General features: G+C 51.0%; 1 protein-coding gene across 3 annotated transcripts in view; it reads left to right on the top strand.

The window, feature by feature from the left end:
- The window catches only part of LOC130607131 (acid-sensing ion channel 2), a 430,756-nt gene that overhangs the window by 335,916 nt on the left and 72,849 nt on the right, over positions 1-21,991 (top strand). Inside the window, exon 1 of one of the 3 annotated variants that reach the window (XM_057423991.1) lies at positions 2,827-3,381. The exons of the other annotated variants lie outside the window; for them this stretch is intronic. Coding sequence (XP_057279974.1) covers positions 2,842-3,381 — 540 coding nt within the window. The 5' untranslated portion in view covers positions 2,827-2,841. Of the gene's footprint in view, positions 1-2,826; positions 3,382-21,991 lie in introns of those variants that run through there. 3 annotated transcript variants of the gene reach the window in all.

Genomic DNA, 21,991 nt, shown 5'->3' with positions numbered 1-21,991 from the left:
TGCCAGTCCCACTGTGAGTCTGGAGGGGAAAGCACTGGGGGTTGAGCTTTCCCTCCTTTTGCTCCCTTTTGGGATGCACTAAATAATAACAACAAAAGGATGCAGCCGGAACAAAGAGTTGTGATTTACTTCCTGGGGGGTGTAAAGCTTTGATTTAATCCTTTTTGTCTTAACCTGAGTCAATGTTTGAAGTGGAAATGAGGTTTCCAAAGAAGGTGATGCTTTTGGTTTAGAACGTTTGTCTTTTCCATACCTGGAGCACACAGGCTACCAGGAGGAGAGAAGGGGCAGGATTCACCCAAAATTATGCCCAGAATTTCTCCGACACAGTTTTCTTCCCATCCCAATTCGTTCTCCAACAGAAGCAGCAAACTCACCCATCCCAAGGGATAATTCTAAAAAAGACTTGTTGATTAACCAGCAATATTTATTGATTCCAGCTCTATTATTCCATCCATGCATTAAGCCGAATAAGCTTTTAAGCTGCTCTGGCTGCGAGAAGAATTAACCAGGACTCTGATGAAGCAAGTGCTCAGGAATGGGAACTGAGCACATGGAATGGGAGCTGCTTTCCCCAGTAACTCACAAAATGGGGATGGTTTCCAAGGAGCGGGGGACCAGGCAGGGTGAAGCAGCATCACACCAGCCGTGCAGGGGTTGAGTTTTATGGTCATGAGGTTTTCTCTGCTTTGTTCAGAACCTTTTCATGGGAAGCTCTTGAATTGCAGCACGGGGGGAAGTCAGCCTTGGCCACCCTACCCCTATTTACCATCAGTCAAATAAGGGAGATTTGAGCAGCTAATTCAGAGTGGGTGCACTTAAGGGGGAAAAGCAGCTTGCCACACAAGCCTGCTATTCTTTCCTTGACAACCCCTGTTTGCTGAGCTACCTGCACCTGAAAGAAACCCACCAAGATGATAAAAACCCCTTAGAGAAAGGGAAGAGGTTGAAAACAAGAAAGCGGACAGAGTCCAGACGCTGCCAGAGAACCTGCCTTTGCTGCAGGGTAGCAATGAGGTTTGTGGGAGGGAGTATGTGAGGTTGTTTATAGTCAGGCACCTTTTATTTCCTCGGGTTTGTGTCAATATATCACGGGTGTAACAAACTCAGACAGCCTCGTGGCGAAGCAGTTGGGATGTTTATTATCCTGCGAGTGCGCCAAGGGGAAAAACTCCCACTGATTTCAACAGGCGCCAGGAAAAGAAGCCGAGCTCTGCTTCGAAACCAGGCTGGGAGGCGCAATGGGAGCTGCTAGACCCAGCGTTAGGATGAGCATGGGGACTCCTGCCCTTTTCCCAGTCGGCTTAAGAAAGGTCACAGCCGGCTTCCTGGGTTTGAAAAGGATCTGACCCCACACTGGGGTTCGCAGCTCTGCCACAGCCAAAAACTCTCCCGACGGGGGGCTGGAGCCAAGCAGGCTGTAATGACTCCACCTATTGGGTGAAAATATATAACGGATCAAAACGCACATGGAAAATGAATTCAGAGAGAAAAAAACACCCAACATCAGAGGGGATTCAAAGCAGTTATCGCCACTTACAGCTTAATTGGACACAATTAGAGGGATGCTTCTTAGTACTATTCAAAATCAAAATGAAGGTAACAGCAAGCTGCTTTGCAGAGATTAGAGCTAGGCAAACCCGCTGAGATGCTGTCGTGTAGCGCAAGTTACTGGTGTCTCATCGAGGTGCTGGGGGAAAGAGGCTCTCTTTTTGCGTGTCCGGTGCAAAATGAGCCCTCGGTCCCCCAAAGGGCTTCGTTGTGTCACAGGCAAATGGATAGCAAGGGTCGGGTCGGGGGTGATGCTTCCATGAGTCCGCTTCTCCACAGAGAACCATAGAGCATCTGTGCCATGGAAAAGAAAAAGCATCATTCCCCCTCCCCCGAAATAATAACCCGCTTTCCCCCCGACAGCAACCGCTAAGAGCAGCCTATTGAGACCTACACACACACACACACACACACACGGGTGTCTGGGGGCTTCGCCTGTGGCTGCGCGATCGTGTTTTCCCCCGGGGATGCTGAAAAACTCCAGCGGGAGGAGAGAGGGCGGGAGGCGGCTCCCCCAATCCCAGCCGGTGCCATCGGCGGGTCCGTCCCCCCCCCCCCGGTGCTGCCGGGCGATAAGGGGGGGGGGCTGCTCTACTGAAGCAGCGGCGCGATCGGGGCCGAGCCTCCCTCCTTCCCTCCGCCTCCCGAGCGGGGCTGGCGCCGAGTGGAGGGGCTCGCCGCTGCAGCCGGGACCGGCACCGGCACCTCGGGCGAGCTGCGCTCCTTCTCTTCCTCCTCCTCCTCCTCGCCGCGCGGGGCTCTCCCAGGGGGCAGGCGGCGGGCAGCGGCCGCCCGGCCGGGGCAGCATGAGGACCGGCGGGGGCCGGAGGGGGTAGGCGGCCGGCCTGGGGAGGGGGGGGTCCCGCCGCGCTCACCCCGCGGGGAGCCGGTCGGTGCCGGGGAGCACCAGCGGAGCCGGGGCGGGGGAGCCCGGTACCGGGGTCACGGTTGGAAAGCGGGGTGCGGCGGGGGGGGGTGGTGGTGGTGGTGGCTGTGTACCGCAGCATGTGAGCGGCGCGGCCCGGCGGGAGGCTCGTCCGGCGGCGGGGCGGCCCCGCTGCCCCCCGTAGAGCGCGGGGAGGCGTTGGCAGCGGGGCCCGGCATGCCGCGCTGCCGGAACTGCTGCCCGGCGGAGCGCTCGGTGCCGGTGCGGCGGGCGGCCCGCGCCCGCTCCCCCCGCCGCTCGGGGCCGCTGCCGGCCGCGGCGCGGGGCTCCCCGGGGCTCGGCATGGAGCGGCGCTGCTCGCACTGATCCCGGGGCGGCGGCGGCGGCGGCGGCGGGGAGCGCCCATGGCGCGGGGGTGCCGGGCCCCGCCGCTGCGCACCCGGCTGCACGGGCTGCGGCACATGTGCTCGCGGCGGGCGGCGCTGCCGCGGCGGGCGCTGTGGGTGCTGGCGTTCTGCACCGCGCTGGGCTTGCTGCTGTCCTGGTCCTCCAACCGCCTGCTGCACTGGCTCTCGTTCCCCTCGCACACCCAAGTGCGTACCGAGTGGAGCCGGCAGCTGCCTTTCCCCGCCGTCACGCTCTGCAACAACAACCCGCTCCGCTTCCCCCGGCTTTCCAAAGGGGATCTTTACTACGCGGGTCATTGGCTGGGGTTGCTGCTGCCCAACCGCACCGCCCGCCCGCTGCTCACCGAGCTGCTGCGGGGCGACGAGGCGCGGCTTCGCTGGTTCGCCAAACTGGCCGATTTTCGGCTCTTTTTGCCGCCCCGGCACTACGAAGGCATCAGCGCCGAGTTCATGGACCGCCTGGGCCACCAGCTGGAGGACATGCTGCTCTCCTGCAAGTACCGCGGCGAGCTCTGCGGGCCCCACAACTTCTCCGCGGTGAGTTCTCCCGCCCCGGTCCTCGTAGCATCCCCAAGCTATCCCTGACCGCTCATTTCTCCTCCGGACTGCAGCTGATGCCTTCAGGGTAGTTCTGGCCATCGGCAGAGCGGGTGGGTGTTAAAGGCTGGCTGCCCCCTTAGTTTTGGATTAAACAGGTAATTGTGCAGCCATCGCGGCTGCTTCTGTCACGCTTTCCCTGTTGCTTCCCTGCTCTCCAGGTAGGAAGCAAAGTTTCTTCGGGCTGGGCTCCCGAGGTGGGATAGAGCCGATCCCAGGGCGCTCCCGGTGGGATAGAGCCGCATCCCGGGCAGCTGTGTGGGGCTGTGCAGCGTGATTTGGTTTGCAAATGAGGAGCTCCGGTAATTGGAGCCGGCGCCTTCACCGCCCAGGAGGCCCCTGGTCCCCTTTGTGTGAGCCCGGATGCCCCAGGCAGGAGTTTGCCCTGAACTCGGGGCCTGCATTCCAAGCCACCAGGAGTATCTCTGCTTGAAAACGTTCCCATGGGACTGTTTGCAAGCTACAGCCGGTAAGAGGAGATGTGGAATGGCAATAACTCTAAATGAGAGCTGAAACCAGGCTCTCTTGAATGATGCTTTCATACTCCATTGATAGCAGCAGGGTGTTTATTGTGCTGGAATATTCTGCTCTTTTAATCTCTGCAGTTATCTAGGAGGGAGAGGTGTACGCTGTGATTAAACACTCCTGCTGCTGGGAGTGGTGCTGGTGCCTGTAGAGAGAGATAACTATAGTTTGAGCTGTTGCTGCTCCGCATGCAGGAGAGGAGTTGAATTCCCAGTTCTGTGAGTGCTGCCTGAGATGCATGCCTAAAATCAGAGGAAATTGTCTCTTTGGATTTATCACATCAGCCGAGCTGGCTGCTACATTGCTAAAGGGGAGGAGAGAGAAAATCCCTGTGGGGTGAAGTGAGCTGCCTAGGACTGTGGAGTTACCGTATGCTGCTGAACTGGCCCACTTTAAATAACATAAATGAAATAGCACGTTGAGATGGACCCTTTCTAGCAGGACAAGCCTGCAAACCCATACAGTGACATAAGGCAACTTGGGAGTAACAGGCAGAACCTCTGGGCTGCGAGGACCAGACCTCTTCTTCCAGTTCCCCAGCTCACTGGTGTGATGAGGTTTGTCAGCCCTCATCAGGGCCTGAAAGCAGGATTTGATGAGCTCTTGTTCGTGCTGCGGTGAGCGAGGCAGCACGACCCATGGTGTCCCAAGAAACATCAAGCCTGGCGAAGGATGCTGTGGGGAGTGATGCAGGAGTTGAGGGCAGGCTCTTTGATGTAACTGGTTACTTGATGCTCTGCAGCAGCTCTTTGTGCCACCAAGGTGGGCTGGTGACTGGTCTTCTCCAGCCACCCTGCACAGACGTGAAGAGCTGCCTCTGGAGGGTGGCAGGGGACGAGATGGGTGAGTGTCAGTCCCAAGAGTCTTGCTGGGGGTTCTGGCATGCAAGGACCTGGCCTGGGGCACATGGGAGCGCTTCCCATCTCCCATCAGAAGCGTGCTGTCACGTGAAATCACTCAGCTGAGGAAATAGAGTGGAATTCTTTCCCCTTTTCCCATCCCAAAGGGTGTGTGGCCCTGGGGGGACACCGGGGTGGAGGGCGATGGGCACCCTGGGTGCCATGGGGAGCAATTAGACCTATCTTCCCCGTGCCAGGTTGCTTCATGGAGCTGGGTGAGGGGGGTTAGTGCCAACTCCTCCATCGCGGCTCATTCATCCTCCTCTCAATTTTAAAGCAGAAGAGAGTGACCTTTACATTGTCCTTGAGTAAAGAATGAGGAGCTTTCCCACCTGTGAGTGGGAATGGGAGATGCTGGGCGCAACTCCTCTGTGCCCAGAGAAATCGCTGCTGAACCTCACTCCTGGGGCACGTAGGCTTGGATCAAGGTGCCAAACCCAGGCTTGGCAGCTGCTGTGAGCGCTGAGAGTTGGGCAGCCCAGGTCATTCCTTTGGGTCTAGGTTAGCTGAAGCTTCTGCTTTTCCTCCTGAGTTGAGAGGGAATAACACCAGTGAGGGGTGAGAGAATTGTGTGGTTTGAGCTGGGCACAGAAAAGAAGCAAAGCGGGTGCGAAAGATCAAATGCAAACTGATTAAATGATAGCGTAAAGAGGGTTTTGCAGTTTTTTATACCTACTTGGATGCTCAAAAAGCATTTTCTGGCTCAAAAGAAAGGAGTGAGGTAATGCTTGCAGGGTTATAGCTTTCAGTGGGTAAAAGGAAAACAAACAAGACCAAACCAGACTTGTTTCTGAGCAAACAAGTCTTTCCTTAGATCTGAAGCAGAAGAAAAGGCTCTGGATGAGAGAGCTGGTCTCCTTTTATACTCATAGTGCATCTCATACAAGAGATTGCCTCTCCTCTCAACCTCACCCTGTTTATGCCATTAGGGTGCGGTGGGAATTGCACAAAGGGCTACTTGAGAGCAGGCACAGCGAAGGCAACGTGTGTAGGTACCACTGCTTTTTGATTCCCCAATGTATGTGAATACAGGGGGCTTGCACTGATTTGTGGAGCTCAGCGCTGCAGGATTAACAGGGTTTGGTTGGGCTTGGTCTGTTTTATTCACGAGTGCTCAGGTTTGAGTTATTCTCTGGCTTGGGCAGGGGTTGCTGGCTGTGGACAGTGTTCTCCAGCTGCATGAGGAGGGTTGTACCCCTCAGTCAGTGTATGTGGCTTTACTTACGTCCACAGGCTGGACCTAAAATCTTGTCCCTTCCCCTGTGTGGTGGTTCTGTGCATGTTAAACCCTGGACTCAAAGGGGAGCAACTGTTCAGCAGTTGGTGTCCATCAGAAACCTCTTCCAATTTCTGATCTAAAGCTGTCAGAATTGGGCAATTTAATGCTCCAAGATGGTATTTGCTTTCCCTTGCAGGAACAGCCCCATCTATCTGTAACTGAGTATCAGGATTAAGTGGATGATTGCTTTGCCTTGCATCGTTCGAGTTTGGGGGTTGATTTATTCCACGGAGCTCCCTTTGTTTCCAAGATATTTAATATTAGGCTTGGTTGTCCTGTGCTTATTGATTTCTTTTTGTATTTAATTTGCTTTTTCTTTTTTTTTCTGAGCAAGTTATTAAAGCATCCCCTGGTTGGGATTTATGGGCTAATCCCCTCCTCCTGATTGCAGAACTTCTCAGGTGAAACTTGTCACCCATGGTTCTGCCTGGGACACTGTAGTTCACGACTTGCCCATTGCACAGGGATGAGACGGGCTTTGCAGGGAGGGTGAGGCTCACTCCTGGTCCCACCGTGGTGAAACCAGCCCTGGTGAAGGCTCTGATTTATGGGGCTGCCTCAGGGCTCTGCAGTCAATACCTGTTAGTGTGTTTATTTGCTCACCATTTAGCTTTTAAAACATTTAAATTTATTTTTTAGTATTTATATTTGCATACTCATAATTTATTACATAGACTTAGATTTAATTTATTTTACTTATTCCCAGAACACAAACTTTATGGGATAGCAGTCGGATAGAGACCCAGGTGCTGCTTTGCTGCAGGAAAGGGCGTTCTTAAAAGGACCCCTGAATGCTGTGGCTGGAGGGGGTTATTTTCCTGTGTTCCCATCAGATAATCAGCTGTCCCCAGTGTGAACCTGACATCAAACTAAATGAATGAGACGTTCCCAGCACTGGGTTGCATTGGGATTTGTGGTGGCTGCAGACAGGAAGCTCTGTGCCATGGGCTGGGATGGCTTGAGCCTGGGAGTAACTGCAAGCACCAGATTTAGCACCGCCATCACTAATGGCACAGTAATTCCACTGTGTGTGTGTGTGTTTTTGTTTGGGAATTTTGCTCACTCAATACAAACCAACTGTTTTACCAAATTCCTTTTTATACCCCTGTTCTGTTATATTTTTACTTTAATTAATCTTTTTTTTTAGTGCCAGTTCCAAACGTAACTTCAATCTGGCTTGCTGTTACTATTGCTGTTGGAAGGGAAGTGTTTAATTCTGCTGATGTGGGGCTGGAGCTTTAAGTATGCTCCTGATTTGTACAACTGCCATTGAAGGGAACTGTGAGTGAAGCCAGTTGGATTCGGTCTGGCTCATTCAAGCATCAGTGCCAAGTCAGTGCTCTCCTCAGCAGACTGCAGCAGCTCAAAGTGATGCTGCTCATTTTGTGTTAGTTAGTGTCAAAGAATCCAAGGAGAAATTGGGACCAAACTGTACTAAGTGTTGCACAAAATGATGCTGTGAAAGATGGGCTGGTCCAGCGAGGGGTTTGGGGTGATTTCAGGTATGTTTGGGTTGATTGGTCCCTGTACTGCGGTTAGGTACTCTTGTTTTCCTGCAGAGTTGGTAGTTGAGGTGATTCTAACTGTGTGGAATAAAAATTGAGATGAGCTGGCTTGGAGCTTGGTACCTGATTGCTGGATCCTGGCTTGGCATGAGATGGGCATCAGGCTAATGAAGAAGAGGGGTAGAGACCATGGAGCATCCCTTTGCTGGTGCTGCACTAGTCCTTCCAAAGCAGGTTTCCTCTGGAGAGTTTAAGAGATCCCAACTAAATCCACAGAGCCAGAAAAGCTGGGCAGCGTGCACGATCTGGAATCATGGGCTTCTTCTCACCTTATTGAGTTTGGAGCCTAATGCTTGCGGGGAACCATCTCCTTCAGCAGCAGCTCTGCAAGGCTTTTTATTGTCGCATCTTCTTGATTTAGGAGTCTGAAATGGGATGCAGCTGGAATGTGGGTACCTAAGTCCTTTTTACTCTTATTTGTCTTGCTTTTGCCATTGATGAGCCACATCAAACATGCAGCAAACAAATGGGGAGGTTGGGGTGGAGAAGAGAAATATGGACCGAGAAGTTTCAAGGGTGGATAGAAATTTGCCTAATTGATCTTCTATTGGAGGCAGGCTGTTGAGAACAGGCTGTGGGAGCAATCCTTTCCTGTCTCGAGGGTGATCGGTTTGGTCCAGCAAAGCTGCTCTGACTCTTGTCTCTTCTTTGGTCTTTTAATTTGAAAAATGAGGCTGGGTTTTAAGGGCTGGCATCAAACCGATGTGAGGAACGTGCCTGGCTGCTGGGTCAGCGCTAACGTCTCGAGCTCCATCAATACACCACACCAGCAGGGCCACAGGGACATCGTTCAAGCTGATGTGGAGATGCGCTGCCCAGGCTCTTCCACCAGGCTGGGTAGGGTGAGGGTATTGACAGAGACCTGCTCTCCTTGCTAGTTAGTATGGAAGGTTCTTTATATGTTAAGCCCTTACAGCCCCTTGGTCTTTATTTCTGGGTAGTGCTGTGCTGCAAATGTGTGGTGTGGAGGATATCCTTAAAGACTAAATGTCTTCCAGGTGTGGGAGCCTGCCCTTGGGTCACTTTTCATCTAGGTTTGGCCAGAAACCAGCCTGCAGCAGGAAGAGACCTTTGCATTAGGGCTCCTTGCTGGGCTGGTGGAGAACAGATGTGCTATGGATTGTGTGGCTCTAAAGGGAGGTGGGTTGCAGCTTTTTAGCCTGATGGATTTGGGAAGAACAGGGCTGGGTTCTGCTGGTGCTGATACGTGCTTGTGAATCCTTTGCATCCTGTTCTTTGCAGCCTGGGTCCAGATGCAAGCAGCTGTTTAAACTTTGCAGGATTGTAGCTTTTCACAAAGTCTGGGCAGGTGTTTGGGGTGGAAAGGGTGGGAACTGTTATTTCGGGCAGGAAAGAAGAGAAATGTGTTCCATGGGGCAGCAGTCAGCTTGGGTTTTGCTACTCACCATGAAACTTCTGAGCTTCTCCTGGTGTCTTGTCCTGTTTTGTCCCTGGGTTGGAGCACAGGATGAAGCCCATTGCTTGCCCCATCCCTGGCAGTGCTCAAGGCCAGGTTGGACACAGGGGCTTGGAGCAAGCTGCTCTAGTGGAAGGGGTCCCTGCCCGTGGCAGGGCTTGGAGCCGGGTGAGCTTTAAGGCCCCTTCCAACCCAAACCATTCCATGATATTTTTTTCTACATGCTTCTTTTTCCCTCCTTCCTTTATACCAAAGCCAGCAGGCAGGAAGTGAAATCCCGGTTAGCCGCATACTAAACGTGTAATCATCAACATAGGTTTGTTTTAGCTATATAATAGATTCCAAATAATTACTTGCCTCCCTACAGCAGAATTAATATAATTATGGCCATAATTACAGTTACCAACCACTCAGGGATGCTGCTGAGGCTTAATTAATATTTGCAAATTGCTTCAGGATCCGCCGACCATCTCCTAATACATAATGAACACGAAGAATAATAACTCCCAGATTGTTATGTAGGTACCAAAGGAAGCTGGTGTCAGGAGGTTAAATAAGCACAGTGGAAATCCAGGTCTTCTGCAGGATGGGAGCAAGTCGGAGCTGGGCTCCCTGCTGTCCCCACACACCTGGGAGATGCTGCCAGGAGTTTGTTTAGTGGAAATGGCTGTGGGGAGCCTCTTATCCCCAAGAGGCTCCGGGGTTTGCTCTCTCCTCCGGGTGTCGTTCAGGATAATGTCATTTATCCTCAAATCCCCAGGCTGCCACAGTGTTGGTTGCATGGTGCCATAAGGGCTTTGCAGCTCTCTGGCTCCAGAAGCAGTCGCTTTTCCTAGCGGGGCGGCTGAAATTGCAGTTGGGATGAGCTTTTTCTTTCGGGTTTCCTTTTTCCATCCTGGCTGCAGGCTTCTCACCTCTTGAGCTGGGGTGGAGGAGAACTGCTCCAACCGGATAGCGGGATGCCACTGCAAATGCGTTATCCCTGCTTAGGGCTAAGCCTGCCTGCAGGGCTGTTGCTTGTCCATCAGTTCTGCACCTTGCTGTCGGTCAGGGATCACATTTTCCATTCCCTGCCCATGCAGGCAGAGGCCAGCCTGGAGTGGGACCATTCCCTGGGGTTGCAGGGCAGGGATGGTGCCTTGGATGCCCTGATTTCCTCCTGTAGGGACAGCAGCCACTGTGTGCACATGGGGCCTGGAACCGGCTGGGGAAATCCTGTGTGTAATGGATTGCCTGTGCTTCATAAGATATGAGTCAAACTCAAGACACCGTGCTGGCACATCAGCAGGCTCAGCCAGGGGTTAGCAGCAGGGCTATTGTATTTCTTCTTCCTTTGCTTTCCTCTGCCCTTTTGCTTGATTGCAATCCCCTTCTTTGGCATTTTCACCCTTCCCTAATGTCCTTTCCCTTTTCCATTGCCCTCTGTCACCCAGTCAGGAGTCACCCATGAGCCTTGCTCTGTTGTCTATGCTACCCTGTTCAGGGTACCCTGCTGAGGGTTCAGGGGAACCCTGTTGTTGCAAACCTCGGTGCTAATGCAGCTGATTCATTTTGCTCTCAGTGCTGGGAGCTCTTCCTCTTGGCTTCGTTTCCTCCCTCACCCTGAGCACTGTAATTTCATGCAGTGGGAGCAGGTATTTGTAATCTCTTTTCAATTGTTCCACTCCCCTCCCTCCTAATTTACTTCTGGAATAAAACAAACTCCAGCAAAACATCTTCTTCAACACCCTTGAGCTTTCCATCTCTCAATAGTAAAGTGTGAACATCAATTAAGAGCCAAAGCTGTTACTAATCTTATGACCACACTCTCTCACAGACCCATTTTCATATGGTATATTAAATCAAGAAGACTGGCCTATTATAATACAATTAGCTGTGAATCACAAGTAGGAATTACTGTCACCAGTGTGGGGGAAAAGTTGCATAATATGATTGGAAAAGACTGAAACTTTGGTGGTTTGGGGGTTTTTCCTTTCCTTTTTGCCTTTTAAAAACACTGGAACCAGGGGAGACCTATGAAAGGGAATTCACTTTGTGTTCTGTAGTAAATTTATGTCATGATTGAAAGAGTCTCCATTGTGGGCACGTAAATCTTTATAGGCTCCCAGCAGATGTTATGAAACAAAGAAATAATCTCATCCTGTAGCTTTATTAGAGAACCTGCATCAGCACATCCCAGCCCGCTCCTGTGGAAGGACATCAGCCTGAGCAGTGGGCAGGAGCAAAGGCGTTCACAGCCTGGCCTGAGAGCTGTGTTCCTTTAGCTCCAGAACTCAAGTACTTCCCTGTGAGGGTGCTGAGGCGCTGGCACAGGGTGCCCAGAGAAGCTGTGGCTGCCCCATCCCTGGCAGTGTTCAAGGCCAGGTTGGACACAGGGGCTTGGAGCAAGCTGCTCCAGGGGAAGGGGTCCCTGCCCGTGGCAGGGGTTGGAGCTGGAGGAGCTTTAAGATCCCTTCCAACCCAAACCATCCTGGGGTTCTATGATTCTACCTCCCTGTGGCTTGAGGGCTCGCTGTGGGCATGTGCAGTGCTGTGGGTCTGCTCAGGGTTGCCTTTCATTGCTGTGGTCTCTTAGAGGACTTGCTTGGAGCTGTGGACCCCAAACTGTGCGTTTTGTGGGAGGATGCTTCGGGGTTTATCCAAACTCATATGGAGTTGGTGCCTGAAGTCCTTTGGGCTCTGTCTGACTTAGGCTTGTTCTCCTTGAAGCCTTGTCATTCCAGTGAGGAGTCTTTGGCTTTTCTCCATCCAGGTGGCAATGTCAATAAGAGCTACTCCTGGGTGTTTTGTCCCTCTTGCTTTTTGGATGGGATGTTTGATAACTTCCTTCTGCATGTGGGAGAGGAAAACCGCTCTCTTGCCTCACTGTCTTTAACCAGGCGGTGAGAAGAGACCTGGTTATCTCCCACTGTGCCTGAGGGCAAACACAGTGACCAAAATATCCAGGAAAATGGGTCTGGAAATCACTTGCAAAACTGTAAGTGAAATTTAAGTGATTTGTGTCTGCAGCCCTTTCTCAAGGTGCTGGGATCCGCTTCCGCTTCTGCAGAGATTTAATGAGCTGTGTTAGAGAGATGGAGAGTGAGAAGGCCAAATGGTCCTTTCCTGTTGCAGTCTAGAAAGCCATGTGTCTGGTTTGGTCTGCTCCTTCTCTTGGGAATTGTCCCCCATCACCTTTGAGGGCTCAGGGAGGGGGTTTCCCCTTTCTGCAGGTAGGGAGGTGAGGAGATGCTGAGGATGGTGCTAGGTCCCAAGGCGAGGTGCAGATGTGCTCATAAACCTCCTGGCTCCATGGGGAATAGAAACAAGGCCTTGAGGCTGCTTTCCTCTGCACAACCGCATGGGACACCCACTACCATGTCACCAGACTGCTCCCTAAGGCTTGCATTGTGGAGCTTCATCTCTCAGACCTTATTCCTTGCAAAATGTAGGAGAAACTCCCAAACGCCTCCAAAAGCAGTGGAAAGCAGGCAAGTTTTTCTGCTGTACTTCAGAAGGAAAGCAGCCTGCATGGGTCCCTAAAACACACCAGTATGTGTCATATGGTTCCCTAAAACATACCAGTATGTGTCATATGGTTCCCTCAGGTGCATATAACTTTATAATAGACATTTTGCAATAGCAGTGGATTCTGTAAGGTCTCTACCCTCTATTTTCTTCCTGCTACCACCTACCTGGCCTAATGCATGGAAATGTGTGTGCTGCTTATGGTGGGATGGGGAGCATTGAGGTTGGAATACCCCTTTGGAGCTGGAGCAGTGTCTTGCTGTGTACTAGTCAAGATAACCAGCTAATTCCCTGCACTGGGTGGTAATGAAGCATCTCCTGATCTGTAAACTCGTTTATGCTCAGCTGAATGCAGAAATACCTTCCTTCCAGCGTGCATTTTCAATGTGAGGTATCACCCTGCCTCGAGTGAAACAATCCTTAAAATATTTACTGCAGAAGGTGACAAATCCAGACATTGCGTGCACATAATCCCAGCTACCTACATCATCCTCAAATCAACATGCTCCATAATATCAAACACATCAGTCACTCTGTTTCTAATAGTGTCTGCATCCATATACTGTCTGTGTCAAAACCTCCCACAGGTCTGGGATGATTTAGTGCACCCGGGGCTGCGGCTGGGTTCTGTGCTCTGTGCTTTAGTAGTGGTTGACGACACTGGCTCTCGTGCTTCCACCAGTATATTTCAACTGAGCAACCAGCTAAGGCTGCACATAAAACTGGCTGATGGTTTTCTCTTGAAAAGACTTTGCTTTCTGTCTTTACAGACTTCACCTCCCTTCTCTGCCCCCGCGTTGGATGTAGCTCTGATTTCCCCCATCCTTCTCCCTCCATTCAGGTTTATCAGTCTACAGCTGTTTGAAAGCATTAATCCTCCATCCTTCCTGCCCTCTCTGCTCTCAGCCCACCCCTTTCCCCCTCCACACTGGGGCTGGGGACACAGAAGTCCCCAACCTTTTGATGAGATAATAGCCCCTTGCTGTGCAGGGGTGGGTTTGTGGTTGTAAGAGGCTATTTCAGCATCACGGTTTCTGCTCGCTGCTCTCTCATTAAATAATTAAAATGCAGTTTCCAGGCATTAAAAGTATGATCTTCCTGACTCCAAGGTCATCTGTTTTCATGACCCTGGAGGGCAGAGGCTTTGCCGTGGCTTTTCTGCCAGGCACGTGGAGCAAGGAGATAGGACAGATGGATGCTCCTGCCTTGGCTGGGTTTCCTTCCTCCCACTTGCAAGCTCCCAGATACTCCCTACTGTTGGCACACACAGGAAGAGGGCTCCTTCCTTGGTGCTCTGCATCACTCTGAGTGACTTTCCCTGATCTTCCCTCTCCTTTCCATCACCTTCCTGCTGTTCTTGTCACATTTGCCATTGTCCTGTTGCCATTGTCCTGTTCCCATTTCCAGTCCCAGTTTTTGGATGTGGTCGGTTTTTGAGCATCCAGCTGTGCTGCCGCTTGGTGGCCTGAGTCCATCCTCCATTGCTCTGATGTCTGAGCAATGTAATACATGGAAATATTACATTTTCCATGTAATGTTGAACACAAACCTGTTCGTGTTTTAAGCATCCTTCTTAAATGGTAGGGCCCAGCAGTGTGCACGCCAGTGCCTTACCTTGAGCACTGTGTGCTCCCTTCAGCTTCCTGAGGAGGGGACATGGAGAGGGAGGTGCTGAGCTCTTCTTGAGATCCAGGGACAGGACCCCTGGGAATGGTTTAAAGCTGCATCAGGGGAGGTTCAGCCTGAACATGAGGAAGCTATTTCTAACCAAGAGAAGAGGTTGTAGAGATTATACTGAGAGTGACTCCTGGGCTCAAGATCTGTCACCTCTTGGGAAGGATAATCCATAGATGGGGAGGAGATGCATCAACATGAATTGCATGTTTTGTATCTTTACACAGGCTGGTACCCTGCGTGCAAGCAGCTCTGTTGCAGTTCGTGTGTATGGGCACAGGAGAGGGTTACACCTGAAGATGCAGGCCTCAATCCTGATAGTTAATCCCATTTGAAGATGGTTAAAGATTTTCTTAGGTATTTGTGTTTTGCTTTCTGTCTCAGGCATTGCTAGAGGTGAAACGTCCAAGCTTTCCTTTATGGTTGTAAGGATTAAGCACTTAGATTACAAAACCCATTCACCCCATGGTGAATTCACGTTCATGGATGTCCTTAGTGCTGGCCTTTAAACATTGAGTACTGTGTGTTCACACAATGCAGGGGTTTGGCTGGGTGGAATGAAAGCCCAGGGTGATTTTGTAATGTCTGTGCATGTTGTTAATGATCTGGTCACCTAAAAAAGGTTACCAGCTTTAGGCCTGGACATGAGGAATATAGGAGTTAGTAGGAAATACTTTGGGTTTTTTACCATCCCCGTAGGACCTGGCAAGGGTTTTTTTTTTATCCTTTGCTTCAGTCAAGGAGAAGCGGTGTGGGTTTGATAAGATGCTCTGATCTCTATCAACAGCTCTGCTCATGCTGATGGAAACATCTGCAGAGGCTTGCAGACGGTCAGCCAAGACAGGAAGAAAGATGCCAAGTGCTGGGAAAGAGCGTTGAGTTTGTGGTAGGTGGGTGGTGGGATTTGTGCTATCCAAACAGCAAAAATAGCACATGATGCTCTCCTCACTGCATTTTATAGCCTGGCTGAGTCATCCATCTACCTTTTTATTAGCACTATGGGCGCTGCTGTGGCAGGGATCTTCCTTGTTGGCTTGTCATCCTGTCTTGGGGGGTGATTGCCTCTCGGGGAGGATGCTGGTGGGATTTGCCTGAGTTCTCGCACTGCTGATTGAGCTCCCAGCGCGAGTGGTGGAGAGGAGGCTTGGAAAAGGGGGAAGATTTTCTTGCACAAGCACCCTACACAATTATAACTTAATATATATATAAGAGAAATGGAAAACAGCCCTCTGCTTCAGAGAGCAAATTAAACTTTGTGTGATAAGGGAAAAGAACAGAGAAGGGTCTCTACAGAAAGTCTTTCATCCTATCCGAGTGTGCTAGGATGAGGGGAGCTGGGGATCCTCTCTAGCCTCTGAAAGGGGCTTGGGCTCCCTGTTGCCTACATCTCTGTAAGGGCAATTACATTTTGTCTGAGATCTCATGAGCCCCATCCATGCCCAGTCTCTGCTCTTGACTCTTCATCCCTTCTCCTCCCTGTTTCAGCTCATCACTTGAAAACCACAGATTGGCAGAGGTGGTTCCTGCTGCTATCCATGGAATACGTGGTCTAGGGAGGCAAGTGTTTGTATGGGCTTCTGGAACTGGTGTGGAGCCACCAGTTGTGTAGGGTTAATGGAAATGTTTGGTCCACTGATTATCCTGCTTGGCAAGGGAGAAGGTCAGAAATCAGGGCATCGCTGGCCTCTTAGAGATGTTAGAACAGAATAGTTAAGTTGGAAGGGACCTACAATCCAGTCCATGCTCACCTCCTGCAGATGGTGGCGACCTCAACTCCAGGCTGAGTTCCCCAGGGTGACGTGAGAAGAGAATAGATGTGGGGAAAAAAGTATAAAAGGGGAAGAAGGAGAGAAATAAAGCATGAGGGCAGCTTTGAAACATGCAGGTGACTTTGGGCAGCTTCTGCAAGGGGAGAAGAGAGATGCTCGTGAGGGTTTTCATCTGTGTGGTTATCATACTGCTGAGGTTTTTGGGGACTACTAACCTCAAATGTTTAAAAGCCTTGTTTCTAAGAGGAGAGTTTTAAGAAGGTGAAATAAAAGTGCTAGAACAGCTCTTGTTCATTTTAAATACGTTCTTAGCAGCAAGCCTGGATACAGTGCTACTATGAGGGATGCTCTGCAGTGAGGGGTGCGTGGGGATGCTCTCCAGGTGTGCTGCTGGAGGTACCAAGATAGGTTGAAGAATAAATGGAAGAACTGAATAGACAGACATCCTCACTGTGGCTCTGGAGAAAACAACCTTCTCAAGCAGCACCAAGCTGGTGTGATCTCCTTCTGTACAGCCAGGCACACAAACCCAAGCAACTTCCCATGGAGCATACTGCATTGTGGTTTGGTTCCCCTCCACCGTTTTGAAGCAGTTTTGTTTCTTTGGCCTCCCTTTCCTGCCTGTCTTATTAAAGATGATCTCCAGTGGAGATGAAGGGAAGACCAAGCCATTGGTGCCAACCGTGTGAGCCCTTCTGCTGTGTTGAGACAGGTTATTAGTGGGACTGTTGACTGCTTGGTCTTAAAAAGCCCAGCGCTGAGAGAGGCGGCAGCACCGTGGTTGGGTCTTCACCTCTCATTTTCCCATCCAAAGGATCACAGTCTCCTCTCACCTCCCTGCTGGCACTGGATGGACTCACTCCAGGAGTTTTGACTTCTGTCAAGGAGCAGGGAATAAGTGCAAAAGGGTCTGAGATGCCTCAAAAGAGGCTGTTTCCCAGCAACTAAAGAAGAGCAGGAAGAAACCCAGACAAAATACTTGATATCTGGCAACCTGTTTGTTTTAGAAGCTGTTCCTGAGAACATCAGTGCTTGTTAGCATTAATCTGACACTTCCTTGGTTTTCATCTTGCTCTCCTCTGGGTGGGGAAAAGCAGTGCTTTTTTTGATGTTAGACATCAAGAAAACAGGCTTCTGTCTGCTGATCTGGGGATCCCAGCCGGAGCGGGGGGATGCAGCCCGCCTGCAGCCTGCTGATTGCATTATGCACAGAGCTCATGTTTCTAATTCATACTTCCTTACCTTTAAACGTAAACAGCACCCACAACTAAATAATGGGGGGAAGAAAAGCTGGTGCATAATAAAGCTAAAGCTCACTGTGATGAAGGCATGCTGCTGCTGTGGAAGAAGATCAGCATCAGGCTGGGATATGCTGTGGGGTAGTTCATGCTCTCCCTCTTGAATAAGGTTTTTGTAAGGAGGAATTAGTGCACATTTATTGCTTTACAAATGGCTTTATTTAGTGTTGTACCAATACCGGTGTGGAAAGCCTTGAAGGGAGATTTCACTCATGTATGGATGGGCAGGGCATTGAGGCGCTGATGGTTGGAGGACTGGGTTCAAAAGCTGAGCAAAACCCAGTGCAAACCATGCAGTGAGCAAAATCCTGGTTAAACAAATGCTGTAAAACCTGGGCCCTTGAGGCAAGGCTCATAAACTTTGCAATACAAATTGCTCCTGATGTGATAAAGCGGGAGAATATTTAGCTGCTGGTGAGCTTTGATGGATCAGAAAACGCTTTGGCGTCTCTCTCGTGGTGGAGGAGGTGGTGGGATTGAAGGTGTTGGCACAAGGGCTTCACCCCTGGCTTGGGGTAATTGGTTGTAGATTTGCTTGTGGTTTTATTTCATTACCTCTGCACTGATTCTCTGTTGTGCCTTGAGGTGGAGGAGCTGCTCTTGGGCTCCACATCACTCCACGTGCATCCTGCATGTGAGCATGGGCTCCAAGTCAAACTCCCCTGGGCCCGTGCTGTAGCAGAGTGATGAACTGCAGGGAAGGTGGGTGCAAAACTGCTCCGATGTCCTTACCCTGCACTCAGGGACGTGCTTCCCCCAAACATGGATAGAGCGAGCTGTGCTTGGATGGATGCTACCTCATGTCCCTGCGGGTGTGCGGGGTAGGTAGGACCCTTGATGTCCAGCATGGCACAGAGCAAACCAAACAGCAATGACAAAGAGACTTTGCACAAAGACAGATCTATGCATCAACCACCAGCTCACACCGTGCAGTCCCTCAGTTCTCTGACGCAGCTGGGACACCGCAGCTCCAAAGCAGCAGCCCTGCACTAACCCCCCATGACTCCTTGTTCCTCCAGCAAGGTCACCTCGCCAACATCTGCTTTGCCTCCTCCCATTATTGCTTTTTACCTCCCAGCATCCAGCCGGGCTCAGCTCATGAATCTTCAGTCTCCCTGCGAGCGTGAGGGTTGGAACTACCTCTGCATTGAGAAAGTTCAGAAGAACTTTGAGGAGGGAGCGGTTATGTCAGAGCAAAAAGGGTTTTTTTTTGCCGTTGCTGAGGGTATTTTTGTTGCTGTTTAATGAGATCGGTGCTCGAGGTTTGCGGGCCAGCTGTTCGCTTTGCAGACAGGCAGAAGAACCACCAGCATCACACTCCCACTGCTTTCATCGTGTAATGAGCTTGTTAGCAATTAGCTGCTATTGGAACCGGCTGCCGTGGCGGGGAGCAGCAGCGCAAGGAGCTCGGCGGTGGGAAAGTGGGGTTTTAATGGGAACTGGGTGGAGAGGGGCTGCAATATAAATGGTTTCAAGACTGATGGGCAGGACACATCAGCGCAAGTGGCTCGTGTTTATGGTAGTTCCTTTGGCCCTTTGTGGGTAGTTTGGGGCTTCATGTATACATATCAACTGGGGATATGAAGACAGGCTGAGAAAGTTGGGGCTGTTCATCCTGGAGAAGAGAAGCTGCGTGGAGACCTCAGAGCAGCTTCCAGTGTCTGAAGGGGGCTACAAGGATGCTGGGGAGGGACTCTTCATCAGGGACTGCAGGGATAGGACAAGGGGTGATGGGTTCAAACTGAAACAGGGGAAGTTCAGGTTGGATACAAGGAAGAAGCTCTTCCCTGTGAGGGTGCTGAGCCCTGGCACAGGGTGCCCGAAGAGGTGGTAAATGCTGCATACCTGTCAGTGTTCAAGGCCAGGCTGGACAGAGCCTTGGGTGATACGGTCTGGGGTGAGGCATCCCTGCCCATGGCAGGGGGTTGGAACTGGGTGATCTTCAGTCCTTTCCAACCCAAACCATTCTGTGATTCTATGATTCTATATATTTTCTATTTTAAACATTTCCAGACTGGGAATTTTGCCTTCTCTCCTAATCGGCGTGCTGGGGAATTCATTGAAGAGCTTCATTCTTTCTGAAGTCTTTTTCCACCCCAGCCCTACCCATCTCTGCAAGGAGACATGGATGGTACAGCACATCTTGGGGAGAATGGGATGTGCTTCAGGGGATGCTTTCTGGGGGAACAGGAAGGTTTTGCAGCGTGGGGCTTATCCTGGTTGTTGATCCAGAGCCTGGATTTTTTCCAGCCTCACTGGGTGGAAATGGATCGTGGATAGGTTCTGCCTAACTGCAGGCACGATGGAGGGCTGACCTAGGGCTTTCGACTGTGCTGAGCTTTTCCTTGCAGTTGGGTGCTGCCCTCAGGGGCCATCCCAGAGCTCTGGGTTCCTGCCCCGTCTTTTCTTGCTGGATTAATAAACCTGAGCTGTGTGGTCAGGACTTGGACAAACCTTGGATGGCATATTGAGGGATATCCATCTGTGAGGCTTCGTTATGAACAGATGCTGTTGTGCGACTTGCTCGTAGTCCCATTAGCCGTTCCTGGTGGGATTTGCTTCCCTGGCCAGGACTGGCCCATTATTAGGCACAAATACTGTCATTGCCAGGACCTGCCGGGGGAAGGCAAGCCCATGTGGAGCAGCTCTGATGGCTGCAAGCCTCATGTGTGCTCTTTGGGGTGCTGGGTGGCAGGAACAGAGGGGGAAATCACTGCACCTGAGCCCACACACTCAGGGCTGCTTTAGGGCACATCTCATCTAAGCTCTTTCCAAGGCTGATGCAGGACACAGCTGAGCCTGGCAGGGCTCTGAGCTGTGGGCTCTGCTGTGGACTGCTTTGAGGTTTAAACCCCCCCAGTTAGCTAAAAGCAGACCCAATTTCTTCCCAAGCAAAGTTGGGCATCTGGGTTTAAGCAACCTCTTGCTGGTCCATACTGTGTATTTCAAAGCTGGGCTGCTCCCAGGAGCCCCAGGAGCCTTTCTAAAAATGATCCCTGTGTTAGAAAAGAAAAACGGAGATGGAATTGTTGCTTTTGCACGGTTTCGGTTGCTCTCCCCCTATTCTGTTTCATTCATCTTCCTTTCCAAAACCCACCAAACCGTAATGGCTCAAATACTCCAAGCAAATTAATCCTTGGAAAGGCTCACGAGTGGAGGTGGGGGAAGGGAAATAATAAATGTGACTTTGGGGAATGTCCTAAGGAAAGAGCAAATCAAGAAGGAAGTGAAGCTTAGTTTTGCGAGCTGCTTTAATTTAACCCTAACGACCGTGGCCCTCCCGCTCCGCAGATGCGTTCACAAGTCACTGAGGCTTTGCAGATGCCACACGTGTGTGTCCAGCTTCCTGGCCATCATGGCCACGTGCAGCAAGGAACTGCTGTTTCCCTTCCCGGCTGACATGGCTATCGGATGGAGGAAGTTGATAATTAAATGAAGCTGGAGGCTTGTATTGGCAGCGAAGTTTGCATGCAAAGGGGGACTTGCTCTTATTTAGCGATAAATAAAGGAACCCACTGAGATTTGCTCATGACACACAACCAGAGCTCTGTATTTGGACCAGAGATGTGTTTTCCCATGGGCTCTGCTCTCTCCGAGCTGCAGCCAGGGGTTAATGAGGGTTAAAGTTAGCCTGCAGCCACAGATGCTCTGTGTGTGTTCACATGCGCCGGTACATGTGAGGATGTGGATGAGTGGCTGCTGAAAACTTCTGATCTTCTAGCCAAAAAGCTGTTTGTTAAGGAAAGGCAGGGTTGCTGGCTTCTTTATTTACAGTCACAGAGATGTTCTTAGTATAGCAATGCATGTGCTTACTCCAAACAAGATGCGAGTGATTTCTCTGGGCTGCTACAATGAAAGCGAAGGCTCGCAGCAGAAAAACCAGTCGTTGTCTGCTGCCTCTTTTGTACCCGATGACTAACAGGAGCAAAAAATACCATCTCTGGGAAAACAGCTCCAGGTTCTTCCAGCTAAATGTGTCATTTTATCTGCTTTACACATTCACTCCCTTCAATCCCTTATACTCTCTGTCTGGTTTGCATATTTACTCCTCTGCTCTGTGGGGATGGTGTTACAACCAGGCCTGGCAGCCATCTCATCCAAATGCCTTGTACCAAGGTGATGTGGGATTTAGGCTGGAAGCAATCAAACCACTGCACCTTTTCGGCCTGTTCCCCAGCTCTGTAAGGTCGCTTAACACAAACCTTACACGACTTCGTATGTTTCAACACTAACTCCCACATGTGTCATCTCGCACATCGACGATTACTGATGCCAAGTGCCCAAGCTCCTCATTAGCTCCTCAACATTCCTCTTGCCTGGCTTTAGGTGAACCCTTTTTGTGGTCAAACAGAGGGTGGAAGCGGAGCGATGCGGGGATGCAATGGGAGCTATGGTGTGCTATGGAGTTTGACACTACCTGGCTTAGGAGAAGAGGGGAAGGTGGGGGCAGCCCTGCTGTGGTCCTGCTGCTGCGCAGAGGGTGCTCAGGTACTCCCACTGAGGTGGGGGAGGATCTCTCCCAGTTTTGGGTCTGGCATCTGCTGCAAGTGAAGAGGGGAACCCAGCACCAGAGGGATATGGACCTGCTTGAGCAAGTCTAGAGAAGGGCCACAAAGA

This window comes from Pezoporus wallicus, unplaced genomic scaffold (assembly GCF_028554395.1).
Source record: "Pezoporus wallicus isolate ANWC-B61680 ecotype Strahan unplaced genomic scaffold, APGP_CSIRO_Pwel_v1 contig_8251, whole genome shotgun sequence".
Classification (NCBI taxonomy): domain Eukaryota; kingdom Metazoa; phylum Chordata; class Aves; order Psittaciformes; family Psittacidae; genus Pezoporus; species Pezoporus wallicus.
Note: the sequence above shows the minus strand (reverse complement) of the source record. Positions and strands in the feature narration are given on the sequence as shown.